Raw genomic sequence first — 19,854 nt, forward strand, 5'->3', positions numbered from 1 at the left:
AGCTACTCCAGTGCTGCGTTGGGATGGAGAGGAAATTCAAACAGTGTCTTGAGGAAGTAACTGGGCTCCCAAGTTGACTGCAGCATTACTCACAATAGTCAAGATATGGAATCAACCCAAGTGTTCGTCAGTGGGTGAATGGAGCCAGCTGGTTTGGCTCATTGGTTGAACCTTGACCTATGAACCAAAATGACATGATTCGATTCCCGGGTCAGGGCACATGCCCAAGTTGTGGGCTCCATCCCCAGAATGGGACTTGCAGGAGGCAGCCAATCAGTGATTCTCGTCATTGATGTTTCTATCTCTCCCCCTCCCTCTCCCTCTCCCTCTCCCTCTCTGAAATCAATAAAAAAATATTTTTAAAAATCTGAAAGTTTAAAAAAAGGATGAATTGATAAAGAAGATGTGATACATACATACATGCACACACACACACACACACACAATGGAATATTAGCCTTTTAAAAAGAAGGAAATTCTGTCATTTGTGTCAACATGGATGAGCCTGGAGAACATCATGTTAAGTGAAACAAGCCAGGCACAGAAAGACATGCTGCATAGTTTCACTTATAGGTGGAATCCAGAAAAGCCGAGCTCATAGAGTAGTGGGGGCTGCCAGGGGCTGGGGGGGCGGCAGTGGGAGCCATTGGTCGAGGGAACAGTCACGCAGGATGAGTGGTTCTGGAGCCCCACGGCACATGGTGACTGTAGTGAATACTGCTGTGTTGTCTACTGTAGTCTCCCTTATGCTTTCTGTGGTTTCAGTAACTAAGAGTCAACTGTGGTCCAAAAACATTAAATCGAAAATTGCAGAAATATACAGTTCATAAGTTTTCAATTGCATGCCATTCTGAGTACGTGCGATGAAGTCATCCGCCTTGGTCATCAGACCAACTGTCGCAGTGCACCAGTGCTCATGCTCATGCTTATTTTACTTACTGAAGGCCTCAAAGTGCAAGAGTGGCGATCCTAGCAGTTCACACGTGTCAAAGAGAAGCCATAAAGAGCTTCCTTTAAGTGAAAGGGTATCTGTGTATAGGAACAAGCAGTATACGTAGGCTTCAGTACTAGCCAGTTTCGGGCATCCACTGGTCTGGGAAGGTATCTGTGCTTGATATGCTAGATCTTAAATGTCACACACACACACACACACACACACACACACGGTAACTGTGAAGTGATGAATATGTAAATTAGATTAATTGTGGGATCACTTCACAATGTATACATATATCAAAACATTACATTTTACATCTTAAATAGGCACAATGCTTATTTGTTAATTATACTCCAATAAAACTGGGAGAAAAAGTAATAATAGATGTTTATAGTGTGCTCATCCTCTCTGGTGGATCAGAGGGTTTCAGGGCCATAATGGGAATCTTCCACAAGGTTTCCCATGATGCCCAGCGACCTTACCTTCAACTCTGACTTCACCACATGGCTTACTAGCCTCTTACAAGCCCACTGCTTTTTAAAAAGTTAGTTTTTGCCCAGCCTATGGCTCAGTGGTTGAACATCAACCTGTGAACCAGGAGGTCACAATTCGATTCCTGGTCAGGGAACATGCCCGAGTTGGGAGCTCGATCCCCAGTGTGGGGCATGCAGGAGGCAGCCAATCAATGATTCTCTCTCATCATTGATGTTTCTATCTCTCCCTCTCCCTCTCCCTCTCTGAAATCAATAAAATAATATATTTTTTTAAAGTTTGTTGTTTAGAACTCAAATTTTTTTTTCTCTAGCAGAAAATTATTCATGTTTTTTTTCCATGAACTTACAAATAATTAACATGTTTTGGGGAGATGAAAAAAAAGTATTAAGAAAAGTTGAAAATCACCCATAAAAACATCTAGGAAAAAAACCCTATAAACATTTTAGTGTCTTTAAATCTTTATATTTTCGCATAGTTGAGATGTTTATACAATTTTATTCTTTTTACTCAACATTATAAACATTTGCCATATTGCAACATTCCATGACATAATTTTTAATGACTGAATAGTATTCATCAAAATGAATGAACCAAAATGTACTCATCCACCCCCTGGTTAACATGTAGGTTGCATGTCAATCCCGATTCTTACCCAGCCACCATTACACAAATAATCATGCAGTTTTAAAGAATGATCCGTATTTCAACAGGAGAACAGAGTATGAAGGGAGCATGTGCACGAGGAGCCAAATATAGTCTGGGGTCTCGGGGAGACTTCTCTGAGGAAGTCGATGTCTAAGTGGCTCTGAAAGACCCTCGGACATGGGAGGAGTGGAAAGAGCATTCCCCGAAGAGGGCGCCATTTTCGTGCTGAAAGTCTGAGTTGGGGAGGAGTGTGTGTTTGGGGTCAGGGGAGGGGGAGAGTGGCAGGAGGTGACGCTTGTTGGGTAGGCAGGGGGCAAATCATAAAGAGCCGTAGAGGATAAGTTTAAGATTTTAGTCTTTATCTTAAAAAAAAAAAAAGCCCCTGTAGAGTTCCAGGTAAGGGGGCAACATCACCAGGATTTCGTTGTGCAGACATTGCTTGGACTCTGGTATGGAAAACAGGTGGGCGAGGGGGGCGATGCAAGTGTCAGGAGACCTGTCAGCTCCGGAGGGAGAGGGGATGAGGAGGCAGCACAGAGGACGGGGGCTGATTTGGAGATGTGGGAGGGAGAAACAGCGAGCTGGTGATTGAATGAAGGAGGGAGGAAGATGTCGAGAACCCCTCTCTGTTTCCTGGCGGGGGCAGTGGATGGATGATGGGGCCACAGGAGGAGGGGCAGGTCCAGGGAGTGCAGTTTGGGGACACGTCGAGGCTCGGCTCAGTGCCTCTGAACCACCCAATGAAGATGTCAAGGGAACAGCTGTATTTTGGGATCTGAGTCTATAACCTGACAATCAAGGGGTAGCTGCCTGTCACTACTTGAGCCAATTAAGCAGAGAGAGAGTGGAATCATGTATGAGCGTTTATTCCAATATTGTGGCAATATGAGAGCAGCGGGTCACCCACAAAAATCTCCTCTGTCTCCTCTTCCCCTCTCCCACCCCCCATAAGCCAGCTGCTTATATTGAGTAGAAGGACAAAGATTACACAGGGAAGTAGGCAAAATGATATGCCAAATGGGCAGTTTACAGGTAATACAGGCTGGAGATTTGCAAAGGCCTGTGGGTAAGCAAAGGCTGGGGGTCTTCAAAGGGCTGGAGACTCTGGTTTCTGCAACAAGGCTGTTCATCTGTCCATGACAATAGGCTGCATCTCCAGGCGAGCTCCCAGGTCCCCGGTGCAACTCCCAGCCAGGTTAGAACGTGCCTTCAATAATCAGAACAAAACCATCACGGTTAACAGAGCGTGATTAATATTTCTCACAATTCTAGCTGGTCCCCAACATTCTATTTCTGCCCCTATCAAGTCCAGAAGAAATCTCTCTGCTGGAGATCACATTTAAGAGTTATTGGCATCTGAATGGTATTTGAAGTCACGAGGTATGATTGTCAAGTATGGTGTGGAGACAGCCTGGAGCAGAGCCCGCGATGGAAGCTGCGCTGCCCAGGTAGATCGCCTTCAGGACTGAAAGTCTTGTCCCTCTGCTGTTAGCTGCCACTTAGCTGTGAGCCCTCTCCGGGTATTGCCCTTGGCTGAGGACAGCCACCATGCCCAAGTCTTCACCTGCTGGGGAAGGGCACCCAATCTCGGTGAAGGACGACTGCAAAGAGCCAGCCTAGCTGCAGAGGGCCTGGGAGATGGCTGAGGCCTTTGTTGGGACTATGTTGCCGTTCAAGTTCTCTGCCTGACCAAGGCTGCTTCCTCTCCTTCCCGCTCCATCCTGAGCGCGCTCCCAGTAAATGCCTGCATTCCAAGCTCTCCGCGTTGGCTTTTGGGGAACCTGTTCTGCAACCAAACTTTCCACTCGATGGTGACTTATTTTACAACAGACTGGACAGCTTTTGTTGAAGAGACAGCTGAATGGATCATTTAACAGGAAGAGGCCTCGGAATGCCTTTTACAGACAAAGTTCTAGGCAAAATACAAAAACTCTCATCAAATTATTTCTTCCCGAGTGCATCCCCAGGCTTCCGTGGGAAGAGCTCTGTGTAAGTCATCCTGCTTGTGTGAAGCTGATGTCAGTTTCACCCACAGGGCTTGCCTCCTTCACTTCGCTGTCCTCGGCCCTTCCAGCCACTCGGAGGAGAAGTTGGGACTAGCCTTTCTGCCATGGCCTTTCTGCCTCGCCATTGTCCTTCCCCCTTTAAGTCCGAAGTCCGCAATGACCCATTTCCTTTTTAAGTGGTAAGAGAGCTTCATGCTTTTCATAGCTCTCTGACTGCTGTTATTTGAAATTTAAATATAGAGCTGCTAGCAAGAGTCTGAGCATAGCTTCCCTTTATGCTTGCCTCTGGGAGAGTCTTAGAACAGATTTCTAAAAGGCTTATATTTCTACCACACCATTAAATTTGGGATAACATTCTTAAACTGACAGCGTGATTTATAATGAGACATTTAAAGTGCTTTTATCATCTCTTTCATTGGAGATATATCTATACATGGAGACAAAGCAAAACTCTTAGTGCCGAGACGTGATGACACTGATCACAGAAGACCCGGCTCACTGACATGTATGTATGTAAAGTAATTATTTTCACATAAAGCCTCCTCCTCTGAGTCCTTTGGAAAAAGACTCGCATTTGTTCACTTTCCTCCCACTTCCAGTTCTGACAGGAGTGTCTCAGGGAATGGGAATAAAATGTGAAAAAGGCATCAGTGAAAGTAAAGACAGGCTTAGCATCTGATGGGCATGGGGAAAAGGAGAAGCAGGAAAAGGACACGAATGTGTGATAATTACCTCTTTTCCATGGGAGGAGACCAAAAAAATTTGTTTTATTCTTCAGGCTGAGAGATGGCTGTCAGTTCAGGGATGTTTTCTGACATTAAAAAATCACCAGCCCAGCCGGCGTGGCTCAGTGGATGGAGCGTCGGCCTACGGACTGAAGGGTCACGGGTTCAATTCCGGTCAGGAGCATATGCCTGGGTTGTGGGCTCAATCCCCAGTGGGGGGCGTGCAGGAGGCAGCCGATCAATGATTCTCTCTCATCATTGATGTTTCTATCTCTCTCCCCCTCTCCCTCTCTGAATTCAATAAACATATATTTTTAAAAAATCACCAAAGGGGGAAAAAAGAACAACACCCCACATATGTGTCCCAAGTAGCTAGAGGGGAAAGTGTATGTAGAAAACAATGAAGGAAATCACAAGAAATAATAAATAAAAAATGTAAGACAATTATCTTATTGTCAGACTTAATTATAAGTATTTAAATCCCATGTTAAAAAGGTTCCTTAAAATGACCTAGTCAAGAAATAAAGTGCGATTTTAAAAGGCTGGGGAGAACAAATGGAATCTGTAGGAGGAAGGGTTTGCAACTGTATTTTAGATAGAGAGGAACTCAAATCACAAAACACGAAATGGACAAATAGATTCTTTTACGTTCATTAAAGCAAAGTTCATAAAAAGATGCAAATTTGTGAGGCTAATATACCAAATAACACAGCTTTAATGCAAGGAGAAATGTCACAAAAGTAATGGCACATAACAACACCCCTCTCTAATTCCTTGACAGGTCAAGCAAGTAAAAACAAAATCAATGAGTGTACAGAAGATTTAAATAACTAACAAACTTGATTTAATAGTTATGTATAAAATTTATATTTATATAGAATATAATTTCTTTCCTTATGTTCAGAGAATTTTTACAGAAATAATTCATATCTTAGACCACAAAGAAAATGTAATACACTCCCCAAAGCAGAGAATATACAGAAAACACTCTTGGACCACATGCAATAAAACTAGAAACTAGTCTTAAAAGAGATAAATTAGCAACGAGAAAAATAGCATTTAGAAATTAAAATGAAAAACAAACTTATTTTACTGAATGACTGGAGTCAGAGAAGCAGATCTTTAGTTATAAAATAATTGAGGAACTGTAATGAAAAAGCAAATATTTCAGAAGTAAATTAAAATAAGAGCATTAATTTCTTTCATTACCAGACAGGGACAAGGCAAATCAATAAACTAGATATCTGTCTCAGGAAGTTCAAAAGAGAAAAATGAGATAAACTTCAGGAAATGAGGGAAAAGAAAATTTTTTAAAGTATAAATTGGTAAATTAGAAAACTTAAAAATGATTGCCATAAGAGATGAGTCTTTAAAATGCTTATCTAATAATTGAGTAAGAGTAATATTTGTTTTACACTTAGAGATGTTGTTCTAAGCACTTTGCCTGTATTAACTCATCTAATCTTTATAACAACCCAATAGTACCCTCAATTTACAATGTGGAAATTGGGTCACAGAGAGGTTAAAAAACTACCCAGGTCACAAATCTAGCAAGTGGCAGAAGGGGGAATCCCAGACAGTCTGGCTCCAAAGACTGTATCTTTAAGTCCCACACTACACTCAAAATTATTCAGGAAACTGGTTACAAATTCATAGAAACAATAAATAGCAATTAAAATTTTTAAGTGAAAACAATGCATCTAATTTTATGCTGGAAACACAGATTTAAAAATATTCTTTGTAAGTAATTGATGGTGAAAGCCTCCTAGAATTATCAGATGAGGCTCAGAAGAACAAGTGTGTCTGTTTCATCCAGTCTGGGCCATACACTGCCTTAAGGGCGTATTATTAGGTCAAGAGTAAAGCCCGTGAACTTTGAACTGTGGGCGCGGTGTTGTGGTGGACAGGTATCTGTTGTTGGGACTACTCGGCACTCCCGTCCACTTTGGGAAATGCTCCCTTCCTTTCTTCCAAGAAATGCCTTTGTCCACTTCTGCGTGTGGCATGGGATCAGGGCTCAAATCCCAGTTCCTGGTGTTTTGTGACCTTATGTGACCCGTGTGCTCACGGAGCATTGTGAGGACAGCAGTTTATGTTTGTGCACTGCTCGCTCCGAGCTAAATGCTTTTCCCACCAGCCCCCTCCTGCAGGCACCACATTGTGCAAATGAGGGACGTGGTCCCAAAGAGCCTGGAGCGCTGCCCACCCTCTGCATGGGAGGTAATAAATACCGCCCCCCTACCCTTCTCCTTCCCGCAGGCAGGGCGAGCAGGGCAGGGCCTGGGCCCCCTGTGCCTCACAGCATGGTTCTGGGAGATCTTCAGAGGCGGTGCTTTTCCCAATAAATGTGCTTTTCCAGTTTTCCTACAGGCGCGGGGATGGCCTGTTACGGGGTGTATTACATTTTATGTGCGTGTGTGACCAGAATCCCTGCCACTTTCTCGAAACCATTTTGTCCCGCGCTGGTTGTGGCCATGCATGAGAAACAGCAGGTGGTGCCAGATGACAGATGGTGTGGGAGCCCGGTCCCCGGTGGGAGGGGGCGAGAGAGCGAGCGAGCGAGCGCGCAGGCAGGCGGCTGCCAGCAGCTCATCCCCGCTCGCTCGCTGGCGGCGCCTGCTCGCAGAAGCTCCCGGATCCAGACACGCGCAAGGCGCTGTCCTTTCAGCACCACGAGCCCGGCCGAGGAGGGAGGACTTGGCCGTGCTCCTGCTCTCCAAATTGGCTTGAATCTGCTCTGACCCCCAAGAGTGCAGCACAGTAAGTAGGCATTTGTTTTTGCTCTAACCACTCCCCAACACCCTCCACCCCTCCGCCATCCCTTCACCCCCGCAACAACCCTATTTTGTCTCATGATGTTCCACCGGCGGGATTGACAGGAGACGTTCAGTTGTGCTGGGCTTCTGGGGGTGGGGTGGGAGCGCCACTCGTCTTCCAAGGGAGCCGGAGAGGAATACATGCGATGTGTTTATCTCGTTGGCAATCTTGCAATACCGGGCTTGCTAACTTTCCGTGGGAGCAAAAAATAAAATAAAAAATGGCCCTTTGCTATTGAGGAAATGGAGGCATTCGTGGCTGAATAACAGGGTCAGGTTCAAACCGGTTCCTTTTTGTTTTGTTTTAGGGAATTGTATCTTCTGTACAAGATACATGTTACATAAAAGGGTCCACTCCCCATAGAGACAGTGAAGATATTTGTTGTGCTTCAGGGAGATTGCTGAAGAAAAGCCAATAGAATAAAATAGCAGCCAGGGTGGTAGGGAGAAATTTGTCATGCTGCAGGGTGACCCAGAATAACAGGATTTAATTGTGCACTATAAGCTTCTCCCTAGATCCTACACCTGCCTTCGCTCTGGTGTCTGGGATATACTTTTAAGCTTGTATATGTTTTGTGTGTGTGCACCTGGGATGTTCGCAAATTTGAGGGCTGTCGAGCCCTGTGGGCAGATGGCGTATTTTGATGATTAAAGAAGTTGTCCTGGGAATCGTGTAAGGAAATCTAGCGGGAGATCAATGCCTGCTCTCTCCACTGAAAGCCGCCCAGTGGGCTGCTGAGGACAGCGCTGTTCCTCTCCCTGCCTCGCCGCCCACCGTAACCAGAATCCCACTGCTCGCCTAGGTCCGGGAAGAAAGGCACAAGGATGGTGAAGCTGAACAGCACCCCGGGCGAGAAGGGCGCCAAGCCGCCCTCGGTGGAGGATGGCTTCCAGACCGTCCCTCTCATCACCCCGCTGGAGGTGAATCACCTGCAGCTGCCTGCTCCGGAAAAGGTAGGGCCGGGCCCTTCTCCGCCAGCCCCTCCTCCCGTCTCAGGAAATAAAGCGGCAAAACATCCCACCCAGACCCTTTCCTTGTGCGTCAGCCAAACACAGCCCCTTTCTTGTCCAATATAGTCATTCCTCCCAAAGGCATGACGTCACCTGTGTGCTTTCAGATCTGTGGTGAGTGTGCCTTCATTTGTTTGGTTCACATGTCTTCCTTTTTAAGGGTTGATCCTGGCAGATGAACACTGATAATCAGCTTCTAAAAGGTGGCCGAGATTATTTTGGGGAGATGTTTCAGAAATTGACTGCTGCAGATTTGGGGACAGAGAATCGGATGCGGTCCAACCAGCATTTAGTTAGCACCTGTGAAGGGCCTGTCCCTGTGCTGGAAGCTGGTTATAGAAAGACAGGTTACAAAATCCCTACCAATGCGTGCATCACGGTAAAGGCTCTTGCCAAGCAGCGCAGACGGTGAGAGCCCAGGTGGAGACAATGCAGTCCTGGGGAGGGGGGGGAGACAGGGGGGACAGGTGGGGTAAGCTGCAGAGGACATTTGAATTTGGCTTTTAAAGGTGAGTACAAACCTTCCAGGTAGCCCATGGGAGGGAAGGGCATTTAAGGCGAGGGGCACGCATGTGCAGAGCAGGGAGGGCTCTGGGAAGTAGCGCGCCTGCTGTAGAGTCTTCGGGGGAGGCGTGGCTGGAAATGAGTGCCTGTGAGGGCACGTCTCCTGACATGGGCGCAGTCCATGGGGGATGGAGGTGGGCATTGATACACAGGTGTGTGTGTGTGTGTGTGTGTGTGTGTGTGTGTGTGTGTGGCAGGAGGGGGGAGGTATACCATGGGCACAGGTGGGAGAAACATTGCTGTTTAAGAGCCATCCAGGAGCACCTGGGGTTGTATCAGGAGAGCTTTTGCACACCGGACGAGATGGATTTGGAGGCAAATGATGGAGTTCCCTGGCTGAAGAGCGAACAATGGATCATTCCGACTGTTTGATTGTCTCGTTGGCGTCTCCGGGAGGCATTGTGTGTCTTAACCAATTGGCTCTCTCCAGTGAACAGAGGAGCAGAGCTCGATGTAGGCCTGGCCCATGGCGGGGGTTGAGTCATCCGTTTTGAGAGTGACAATGTGCATGGGGGTGGCAGAGCCAAACTGAGAAAGGGACAAGGTCTTTACAAACGGAATTCACACGGACGTGGAGTGGGGACAGTGTTGACTGGGCACCTGGCACAGGGATAGCAGAGGCACCCAGTGTTTGGCTGCACAGGAGGATCACCTGGGAGCTTTTGCGCATCCTGAAATCTAGGCCACGCCCAGGACAATGGACTGAGAAGCTCTGGGTTAGACCCGGGCATCAGAGTTAATTCGATCTTCCCAGGTGACCCTGTGTGCAGCCAGAGTTGAGGACCACTGATCTGGAGGCACACTCCCGCGGGGAGTCAGGTTACGCACTCACATGTACTGTGAGAAGGTGAGGGTCAGGGACGTCTGGTAGTTACCAAGCTCAGAGAAGGGGTACGTGGCGATGCTGGACTTTGAGCCCAGGAATAATTACAGTTGGGACAAAGGGGCAATGTTCTCCTGAGGTTTTGTGAGGCTTCAGGAAAAACCCTTACCCTGCAGCCCACAGCTACAGCCTCAGATCTGCAAGGAGAAGGGGCCGTGGTGTGGTCACCCCCACACACACACACACACCTGCAAGTCACCCAGAGTTATGTGGCCTCTGTCCCCCTTTTCTGCCTCACCCACCCCATCCTCCTGCCTCCAAGGGCTTTCTTCTCTCCTTGAGGAGGAGACAGACCCATTCACCACTGAACGCCCAGTCCGGATGGACCCACACTCTGCCCAAAGCCTGGAGGAGAAGTGCATTGTGGGCCTGCACGGGAAGGCAGCCAGTGCACCCGAGAGCAGGTCCCTAAAGGAACACCTCCCGCAGGCACATCCCGGACTCCTGGCGTTCATGACGAGGTCTTCCTGAGGCAGCCTCAGTCTCCTCCTCTGTGAAATGGGGACGCTCACACCTGCCTCTCAACGGTCAGAACACAGTCAGAAGTGGCCTCATATGTAAAGTGCTGGGTACAAAACCATAAGAGAAAAGTATTGACCATTGTCAAGTGCTTCCCAAACGCTGGATGCTGTCTGAGCCACACGTACACACACGCACAATGTCCTTTCACCTTTTTAATAGTTAAAAGGACCCCACAAGGAAGTTGCTACTTTAACCCAGTATTTAAAGATGATGGCGCTCAGGCACCGAGCGGTCAAGTAACTTCCTAACGCACATAGGTGGTAGCATCCCGGCAATGTCTGGAGAACCTAGAACCCAGGCAGTGTTGTTCTAGAAGGTTCCACCTTGGCAGGAAGCAGGAGCTGGCTGGCCCGGGCACCTGCAGACGTGGACTGGAGCGTGAGCTCAGCAGCCGACCCACAGTGCGGCCCGTGAGAGTGCGTCTCCTCGCGCAGGCCTCCGTGCTCTCCCTGCGTGGGAACGGAGGCCACAGTTCTCTGTGCTGGGATTCAGATTTCATCATCTTCAGAGGAGCAAGCAAGCTCTTTCCCTGACATCAGGACACATGTCTGCAGAGTGCTTGCACTCCAGAAGCCAGAAGGGTCCCCCAAATGCTTCCTGACCAGCACAGGCTGCCCCCCCTTTTACTGGCCTGAGCAGCTTCCTAAAGTGCCCGGCCTCCCCGTGTGTACCGTGGGGCTGACGGCATGGGGACCCGCCCTCCCAGGGCTCAGGGCGGCAGAGGAGTCCGCTCTGTGGTGAGGTCCTAGGCAGGGGGGCGCGTGTGAAACCGGAACGGGGTCCGGAAGAAGTCTAGTGGACCCCATGTTCCATCACAGTTTTCTTTTTGGAGGTGAGGCGAGGTGGGCGCCGGCTCCTGCGGGGCCTGTGGGACTTCTGAAGGGGTTCGGGCAGGAGAGCAGCGGCTCGGACTTCCGCCTGAGGAAGATTGCCCTGGCTGCTGCGGGCCACGGGAGGGACGGGACTCGGCTTGGTCCTCTGGTCTGTCTCCCCCTCTCCTTCCAAACCGCCCTCCTGGAGGCACCAGACCCACTTCCCAGAAAGGAGGCGCTGGGTGTCCTGCAGCACCAGGACCGGGGAGGGAGGGAGGCGGCGGGGGGGGGGGGCGGGGAGAGAAGGCAGAGGTCAGCCGGAGACCGCTGCCCTGTGCATGAGGGGGAGGGTGGTGGTGGGCACTGGCGGTGGTGGTGGAATGGGGATGTGGGTGGATTTATGCAGACTTGGTCCTGGGTTGGCACGGAGACTTGCCCACTGAACCCAAGGGCCCTGGCTATCCCTGTTCCCTGTAGCCCCAGTCCTGGCCCGCAGCAGGCAGTGCTGGCTGAGTGAGGCCCCCTGTGCCTTGGGCTGAAAGCTGAGCATAATTCCTCCAGTGGGCAGGCGAGGGACCAGGCGAGAATCTGAGCAGTGGGGTGGCTTTCTCCAGGCCCTGGGCGCCCGAGAGCTGGAACATCAATTTCAGAACCTGCCTTTGGTTTATCTAAATGACCACAATAACCCAGATGTCCCCACAAATCCTCTTTGAGGTCACACCACTTCCCTCATTTCACAGATGCAGAAACAGACTCAGAGAGGTGACGCGCCACAAGGAACCAGCGCGGCCAGTCAGCACACAGGTGTGCCGGGAGCGAGAGCGGGCAGGGCGGCGGAGAGCAGCCCAGACAGCCCAGCCCCGCTTGGCAAAGCCCCAGACGAGTCGTGCACTTGGCAAGCCTGCTGCCAGGCTCTGGGCAAGCGCTCCTCCTTCTCACTGATTTCCAAGTCTCTCCACGTCCTGGCTCACCTGCTCGTTGGGGAAGGAGTGCAGACATTTCGAGATCGATTATTGGCGCTTGGCACACTCCGTCTTGTGCATGGCAAACCACGTGCGCTCTGTAGTCCTAGAGACCTGGGTCCAAACCCCAGCTAAGATCCTTAATTGCTGTGTGGCTTTAGGCAAGTAGCTTAGCATCTCTGGGCTTTGGGGTTTTTCCCAACTGGAAAGTGAGCACAACACCTACCTAATGGGGTTGCTGCGAGGGAAAGCCGTGCAAAGGTCTGAGAAGTGTCATAGGGGTGCTCACTGACGCTGTTTCCTTTCCTCACTGGGCCGAAAACATGCCTCCCAGTGGACAGCTTGGAAGCCAGCTGTAAAGGTGACATGAGCTGAGAGGGGTGGGGTTTCAAGGGTCGGGGTTCAGGGGCAGGACATGTGGACGGGAAGGGGGCACAAAGGAGATACCGCCCTTGTTACTGAGTCCTGCATCCTTCCTTGGGTCTCCTGTGGCTTCCCCAGAGGCTGCTTTCCTCTGCCTGAGACACAGGATCAGAGAACCATCAGCCCCCCTCCCCCCGCCTCCCCCAACCCCCTCCATTCCCCACACCCCCTGAGGGCAACAGAAATGCCCGTCTCTGCCGCTTCCAGCTCACAGGGCCCCTGTTCTGCTCTTCAAAACCCTTAAGAGATGGATTGTAAACCACCATGCACTGGGGGAAAGGCTCTGACTAGACGATCTATCACACAGATATAAAATGGCCACTGAGCGTCTTTAAAAATCCTTATAATTTAAAAACATAATTTTCAACAGAATATAACTTTCTACCTATCAGATGGCAAACCCGATCGCTGCTGCTGGTGTTGCTAACGCTGGCGGGAGCAGGTCCCAGGCTCCCTTGTTGGTTACGTAACCGGCTGCACTGCTCTCAGGGGCTGTTTGACATTGTTTATAAAACGATACGCTTCCCACTGGCAGGCAGTGACCCTATGGGTATAGTTTTGCAAGTCTGCAAAGGCCTTTATGTATTTTAAACATTGGGAACAACTGGAATGTTCCATGAGAGGGAACGGGTTAAACCAACTCGAAAATGAGGCAGGTTTGCGTGGGCTAACGCCCAGGCACGGTGCTCAGTTAAAGCGACTTCGTCGAGTACAGTATGGAGGGGCCCGTTCAGGGGATTCTTACAATTTATAACAGTTTCAAAAGTCATGGAGGAGTAGAGGCTCTGGTGCCGTGACAGCCACGGAGTGGGCGGCCCCTTTTAAAGACCTGACAGGAAAGAGCAGGACAACTCCTGATCGGAGGAGCAGACCTCCGATCAGAGGCGAGTGACAGCACTCCGAGGTTGAATTCCTCGTGAAAAATGGGACTAATAACAATTTTATTTATTTATTTAATCCTCACCCGAGGATATTTTTCCATTGATTTTTAGGGAGAGTGGGAGAGAGAGGGAGAGACAGAGAGAAACATGGATGTGAGAGAAACACATCCATTGGTTGCCTCCTCATGAGCCCTGACCAGGGCCCGGGCCGGGAAGGTGCCTGCCACCGAGGTACGTGCCCTTGACTGGAATCGAACCTGGACCCTTTGGTCCGCAGACCGACGCTCTATCCACTGAGCCAGACTGGCTAGGGCAATAATAACGATTTTAAAGGAGAGATGCGAGGGCAGAGAAAATGTCGCAGGGTGAGTCAGGAGAATGAACCGGGCCCTCAGCACAGTGCCTGGCACATAGTAGGTGCTCAGCCGCCGGCCTTTGTCTGCCCTGCTCTGAAATTCCCTCCCTGCTGCAGCGGTGGCCGGAGGTGCCACTCCGTCTATTTTTGGCCATGCACGTCCAGCTCATAAAAATACAGTCCTGCTCCTTGTCAGCACTTCTGCACTTTTATTTATCGTTCCTGCCAATCCCGGGGCTCGCCATGTGGGAACCTTTTTATTATTGATAATCCCGGGAAGTAGTATTTTAAATTTTTATGATCTGTACTTTGCGCCATCTGAACCGCCATGTATTATCTGGCCTGGACAGCGGAGGGGGTCCATCCAGATGAGGGTCCTTCTGGGATGAATAATTTATCCTGTTTTCGCAATGCCATCCCTTCACGATGATGGTAAATGATGTTCTCCGTGCCCGCCGCCCACGGGACAAGGGAACTGATACAGAAATAGGAGAAGGAAACACATTTATTTCTTTGCCCAGATCCACAATGATATTTGGAAAATCTGGAGGTTCATTTTTTCCAAATATCTCTAAAACCACCCCTTTGAGTAATAAGGCGAATAGAGAGAATTTTTCCTGTGCTCTCTTCACTTTTGCCCCATTTCTGTTATTATTCAAGGAGCTCGGGGCTCTGTTTTGCTCCATTTTTTTCCGACTGCTGAGAATAGAGCCTTTCTTTGCACATTGCGTTTCCTCTTCTCTTTCTCTGCTTGTGCAAGCTGAGTCCTCCAAGGTCCAATTCATAACGACTGGCTAGCATTTCAATGCTTTCCCTTCTTGGCACTAAAAAAAGTGGGTGTTATCGCGTCTCTTCAACAGAAGGGGGTTTCTGGCTCCTCTCCCTGAGAACCGAGCAGCGAGCCGCGGGCCACGCCTCGCAGCCGGTGGGTTCCAGTACCTTTATTGGGCTGGACTTGCCTGCTTCCTCATCTCCCCAGTGTTCACTCCTCTCCCTGGATGCACATCTACAGCCCTTCCCTGCTCTGCACCCCTCAGCTCCTCACTGCCCTCCAGTTCAGCTCCAGGGCTTGGCCCGCCATCCTGAGCTCCGCCACCCTCACACCACCTGCCCCGGGCTCTGGCCACTCGGAAGCACCTGCTTGTCATTTCCCCGGCGCCGCCTCTGGTCTCTGAGTGCGCGCTGCTGTGTGCTGCCCACTCGGTGTTGAAAGCTCATGTCCCTGGGTTTGGGGAGGCAGGAAGGGAAATGCGGAAGCTGGCAGGGCCAGCGTTCCTGGAGGGATGATGACGTTCTGGACAGGGTGGCAGAGGTGTGACTGCATAAATAGGTCGACTTGGGAGACATCTCTGAGGAAGCAGGAGCTGGCGATGGAATGCATTTGGGATGAAGGGAAGGCAAGGGTCATGGGAGACTCCTGGATATGATTTGACATACATGATGGTGTGGCTAATGCTGCTACTTCCTGAGCTGGGGATGACCGGGGGAAGAAAATGTCGAGGGGCGTTGAGCCGATCCAAGGGCCGATGTCCGGTGGGTCATCTGAGTGCTGGGTGAGGTCCGTGGTGCTGTGCAGTGAGAGCTATGAGGGTGCAGGCAGACTTGGAAGAGATGGAGTGTGAGCACTAAGGGGAGAGAGGGAGAGACATCGATCGGCTGCCTCCTGCACGCCCCCGACTGTGGATTGAGCCTGCAACCCGGGGAATGTGCCCTGACTGGGAATTGAATCAGTGACCTCTTGGTTCATAGGTCAACACTCAGCCACTGAGCCACACCAGCTGGGCTGGGAGGAGCTTTTGATTGAAGATAGAAATGGTGCTGGAGAAGCAACCACAAAATGTTTATTATGACAATTAGAACGATACTGCCTGTAGTGATTATTCAGTGTCTCATTCCAATAGTAGTATATTTTTAGTTCTGTCTCCTGTTTCAACATGTCGGCTACAGCATAGGGCCTTTTAAGTTTAGATGGAACAATGAAAACGGTTTTGAGCTTGTTGAGAAGCTTTGGGACAGATGTTTATAAGAGAGGAAGAAGGAAGGACTAGGACACATGCTTGGTAGCATCTGCTGTGATGTGCCGGCACTTGGCCAGTCTGCTGGCTAAGGATCTAGGAAGGAAGGGATCAAGCCAAGCGATCACTGAGATGGACTTGGCAATGTGGGAAGCTGTATTCGTTTTATTTTTTATTTTTTAAAATATATTTTTATTGATTTCATAGAGGAAGGGAGAGGGGGAGAGAGATAGAAACATCAATGATGACAGGGAATCACTGATTGGCTGCCTCCTGCACGTCCCCCACTAGGGATCAAGCTCACAAGCCAGGCATGTGCCCTTGACCAGAATTGAACCCGGGACCCTTTAGTCCCCAGTCTGACACTCTATCCACTGAGCCAAACCAGCTAGGGCCTATATTCATTTTCTATTGCTGTGTAACAAAATACCAAAAATTAAGTGGCCTGAAACAACACAAATGTATTATCTCACAGTTTTTGTAGGTCAGAAGTCCAGGCACTGACGGTGGGTTCTCTGCTCAGGGTCTCTTGGGTCTGAAACCAAGATGTCAGGTGGGCTGCATTCTTACCTGGCACCCGGAGCCTCTCCAAGCCTGTTCAGGTTGTTGGCAGAATTCAGATACTTGTGGTTGCAGGACTGAAGTTCCCATTATCTTGAATGACCCATTGTTAGCTGAGCTCACTTTCAACTTCTAGAGGCTGCCCTCAGGTACTAGCGCATGTCCCACTCACAACATGCCAGCTTCCTCCTCCAAGGCCAGTCTGCTATGGCAGCGCTGTGTATGTCATAACGCCATTAGAGGAGTGACTATCACATACACAGGCCCCACCCACACTTCGAGGGAAGATCTTATGCAGTACATGCACACTGGGTGGGGTGGGAACCTGGAGGCCCATCTTAGATGCTGCCTACCATAAGCTGCCCAGGCTTTGGCTCACAGGCACCCTGACTGGTTAAAGAGGGGTTCTGTTATGATTATTGTCCGGATTTCACAGGTGAGGCCCTGAGGCCCAGGCAGCTTTTGCATTCCCTGTAGTGCTGTGGCGCTCGGCATAGTCACAGGTTATCTGTCAGGCTCCGTTCTCCCTCCACGCTGCCTGCACAGTGGGACAGAGTTCCCTCCGGACATGTCTAGGCAGGTTGCAAAATATTCAGACTTTAATAAAATAACATAGATCTAATAGACCTTTATGTTTTTGTTTGTGGAAGTCCCTAAATCAATTCAGAATTAATATATGTGCCAGGGTTTAGCTACAGGATGTTCATCATAGCTTGTTTGTATAACCCAAACTGCGGAAGCAATCTAAATGTTCAACGATAGAGATTCTGTGCATACACTGAATATTATGCTACATCAAAAGGCAAAATACATATTTGTCTACGTGGAAAATGTTAGTATAGTGTTGTGTGATAAAAGCAGGTTATAATTCATAGAGTGCAAAGCCATCATAAAAAGGACCTATGTATTTGCCTAAATAGCAAGTATGCATAACACCTGCATCTATATGCATATAAAACATCTGGAAAGGTGTGGCCCAAATCGTTGGCCATGGTGGTCTCTGTTGGAACGGGGAAGTGTGATGGGTAATTTGAAGTTTCGGTTTCCTTGTGTGTGCGTGAGAGGGAGGCTCTCTGTTTGCTGCTCTTACGCACAGTGCCATGATCCTAGTGAAGAGAGGAAAGGGAAGGTGTGGTGTGTTTGCAGTCTCCATGCGTGTTAACTCCGCTTGCCCATTCCAGGTGATCGTGAAGACAAGAACGGAGTATCAGCCCGAACAGAAGAACAAAGGGAAGTTCCGGGTGCCGAAGATCGCCGAGTTTACGGTCAGTGTCTTGATGGTGTGAGAGAGATAAAGGTAAGGCGGCTCCGGCGGCTCAGAGCCCGTGCAAGTGCAGCAGGTCCTACTGGAGACAGGAAACGACACAGGCTATTTCTGGACCATTTCTTGGGGCCACACTGTCTGGGTCACTGAGTCTAATCAAATAACAGAAGCGCTGCCTCTTGAGGGTGACTCACGCTCTCTTCTGCTCCGGAATGTTGGGCTAATTTGATAACTGATAAGTGTGTCTCCTTTCTCCTTTTCCTCCTGTCCCCATCTCCCAGCCTGCCCGGCACAATCTCCAGGAAATGTATAAGGAAACTCAGGTTTTACTCAGTAGACGGTTGCAACAGGATCCAATAAAAACAAAGGGAAAGAAAAGCTGACTTTCTAGTGGAAAAAGCAGACGGTTGCCTTTCTGTTTCCTGGTGGAGGGGTCACGAGGAAAAGTGACCAACCTGTGTCACGGGACGAGTTGCGTGGAGGAGCCGAGAAGCCTGCTCTGCGGAAGGAGCCCCGGGAAGTTTTCTGGACTTTAGTGGCGAGGAGAGCTCGGCTTGTGCAAAGGCCCTGAGGCTGGAGGGAGTCTGGCCCCAACACTGAATCAGGAAAGGGGCAGTGAGGCTGGGCTCTAGGAGGGGCACAGGGAGCAGGTAGAGATGAGGCAGGAGGAGTGGGCAGAGGGCTGACAGTCCCAGGTCTAGTTCACGTATGGGGAGTTTGGGTTTCATGCTAGAAACCTCTGAAAGATTTTAAACAGGAGTGAGACATGATTGAATTTGGGTTTTGACCAAAGCACTGGCTTTTATGAGGTTGATGGGCTTTAGAGGGCAAGAAGGACTGTGGGGAGACTCTTAGGCTACTGCAATGGTCCAAGTAAAAATCAACAGTGGCTCAGACAAGGATGGTAAGTGGATAGAGAGACGTGGGAAGACCTAATGAGAATGAGGAGGCAAAGTCAGCCACGGAGGCAGCAGGACAGGTGGTCCTGGGGGTGGACGGTGGAGCCGTCTGGCTGGGTTTGAGCCATGTGGCCATAAGCAGGGCATAGCCTCCGTGACCAAATGGAGACAATAGGATTGCTGTGAGGATGACGCAGAGTACACGCAAAGCACTTGGCTCTGTGCATGGCCAGCGCACAGCTAACAGTAACTGTTTGTGTCAACGGGGACTGGGGCCTTCGATAGGCAAACAGCGCTGGGCAGGCTGTCTGGGAACTGGCGGGTGAACATGGATAAACATACTGGTCTGTTTCTGGTCCTCTCTGTCTTTGTGCCAGATCCGTGTTCCTGCAGCCGGTGTGTGAGCTGGAGGGATAAGGAAAATCATTCTGTGTTCCTGCAGCCGGTGTGTGAGCTGGAGGGATAAGGAAAATCATTGCAAAATGATTTTGAGCGGGGCTCGGGTCCGGGTGGGCTGAGATGGAGGTGGGCCTGACAGGTGTGTTCCTGGTTGGAGGAGGAGAGACGGGGGCTCACCTGACTGGGGGAGGCCATCCACTGAAGCGGGAGGCTGGGGGAGACACATTGAGTGTGAGGCGCCTGGGGGGAGGCTGGGGGAGACACATTGAGTGTGAGGCCCCTGGGGGGAGGCTGGGGGAGACACATTGAGTGTGAGGCGCCTGGGGGGATAGAAGGGGGGGGGGGTCAAACCGCCCTTGCATGTAACTGGTCTGGAGCTCAGATGGAGACCGGGTGGAGACCCTGGGCTGGAAGTCAGGTGTTCATTGTCTCAGAGAGCAGGACGCTGGTACCCCGGCGGGCCACCCTCCAGCATATTGCTCAGGCAGAGGTAACCGTGGGACAGCAGAGACGCATCTGTCCCTCGTTTCAGTACCTGCGCAGAGGTGCAACAGCTATGACTGCACACCTCAAAACTGCCCCGGAGAGCAGCTCCCAGCACTTACGCCCGTGGGAGAGGATGCGAGGAGAGAGCAGGGCAGGGAGACACGGTGAGGAAGATCGGCTGCAAGAGTCGCCT

General features: G+C 50.0%; 1 protein-coding gene across 2 annotated transcripts in view; it reads left to right on the plus strand.

The window, feature by feature from the left end:
• NSG2 (neuronal vesicle trafficking associated 2) overlaps positions 1-19,854 on the plus strand; it is a 57,648-nt gene that overhangs the window by 18,976 nt on the left and 18,818 nt on the right. Inside the window, exons 1-3 of one of the 2 annotated variants that reach the window (XM_006097668.3) lie at positions 7,452-7,568; positions 8,428-8,578; positions 17,795-17,878. In XM_006097668.3, coding sequence (XP_006097730.1) covers positions 8,450-8,578; positions 17,795-17,878 — 213 coding nt within the window. In that variant the 5' untranslated portion in view covers positions 7,452-7,568; positions 8,428-8,449. Of the gene's footprint in view, positions 1-7,451; positions 7,569-8,427; positions 8,579-17,794; positions 17,879-19,854 lie in introns of those variants that run through there. The other variant, XM_023761454.1, reaches the window with a different exon arrangement.

Source organism: Myotis lucifugus, unplaced genomic scaffold, assembly GCF_000147115.1.
Source record: "Myotis lucifugus unplaced genomic scaffold, Myoluc2.0 scaffold_208, whole genome shotgun sequence".
NCBI lineage: Eukaryota > Metazoa > Chordata > Mammalia > Chiroptera > Vespertilionidae > Myotis > Myotis lucifugus.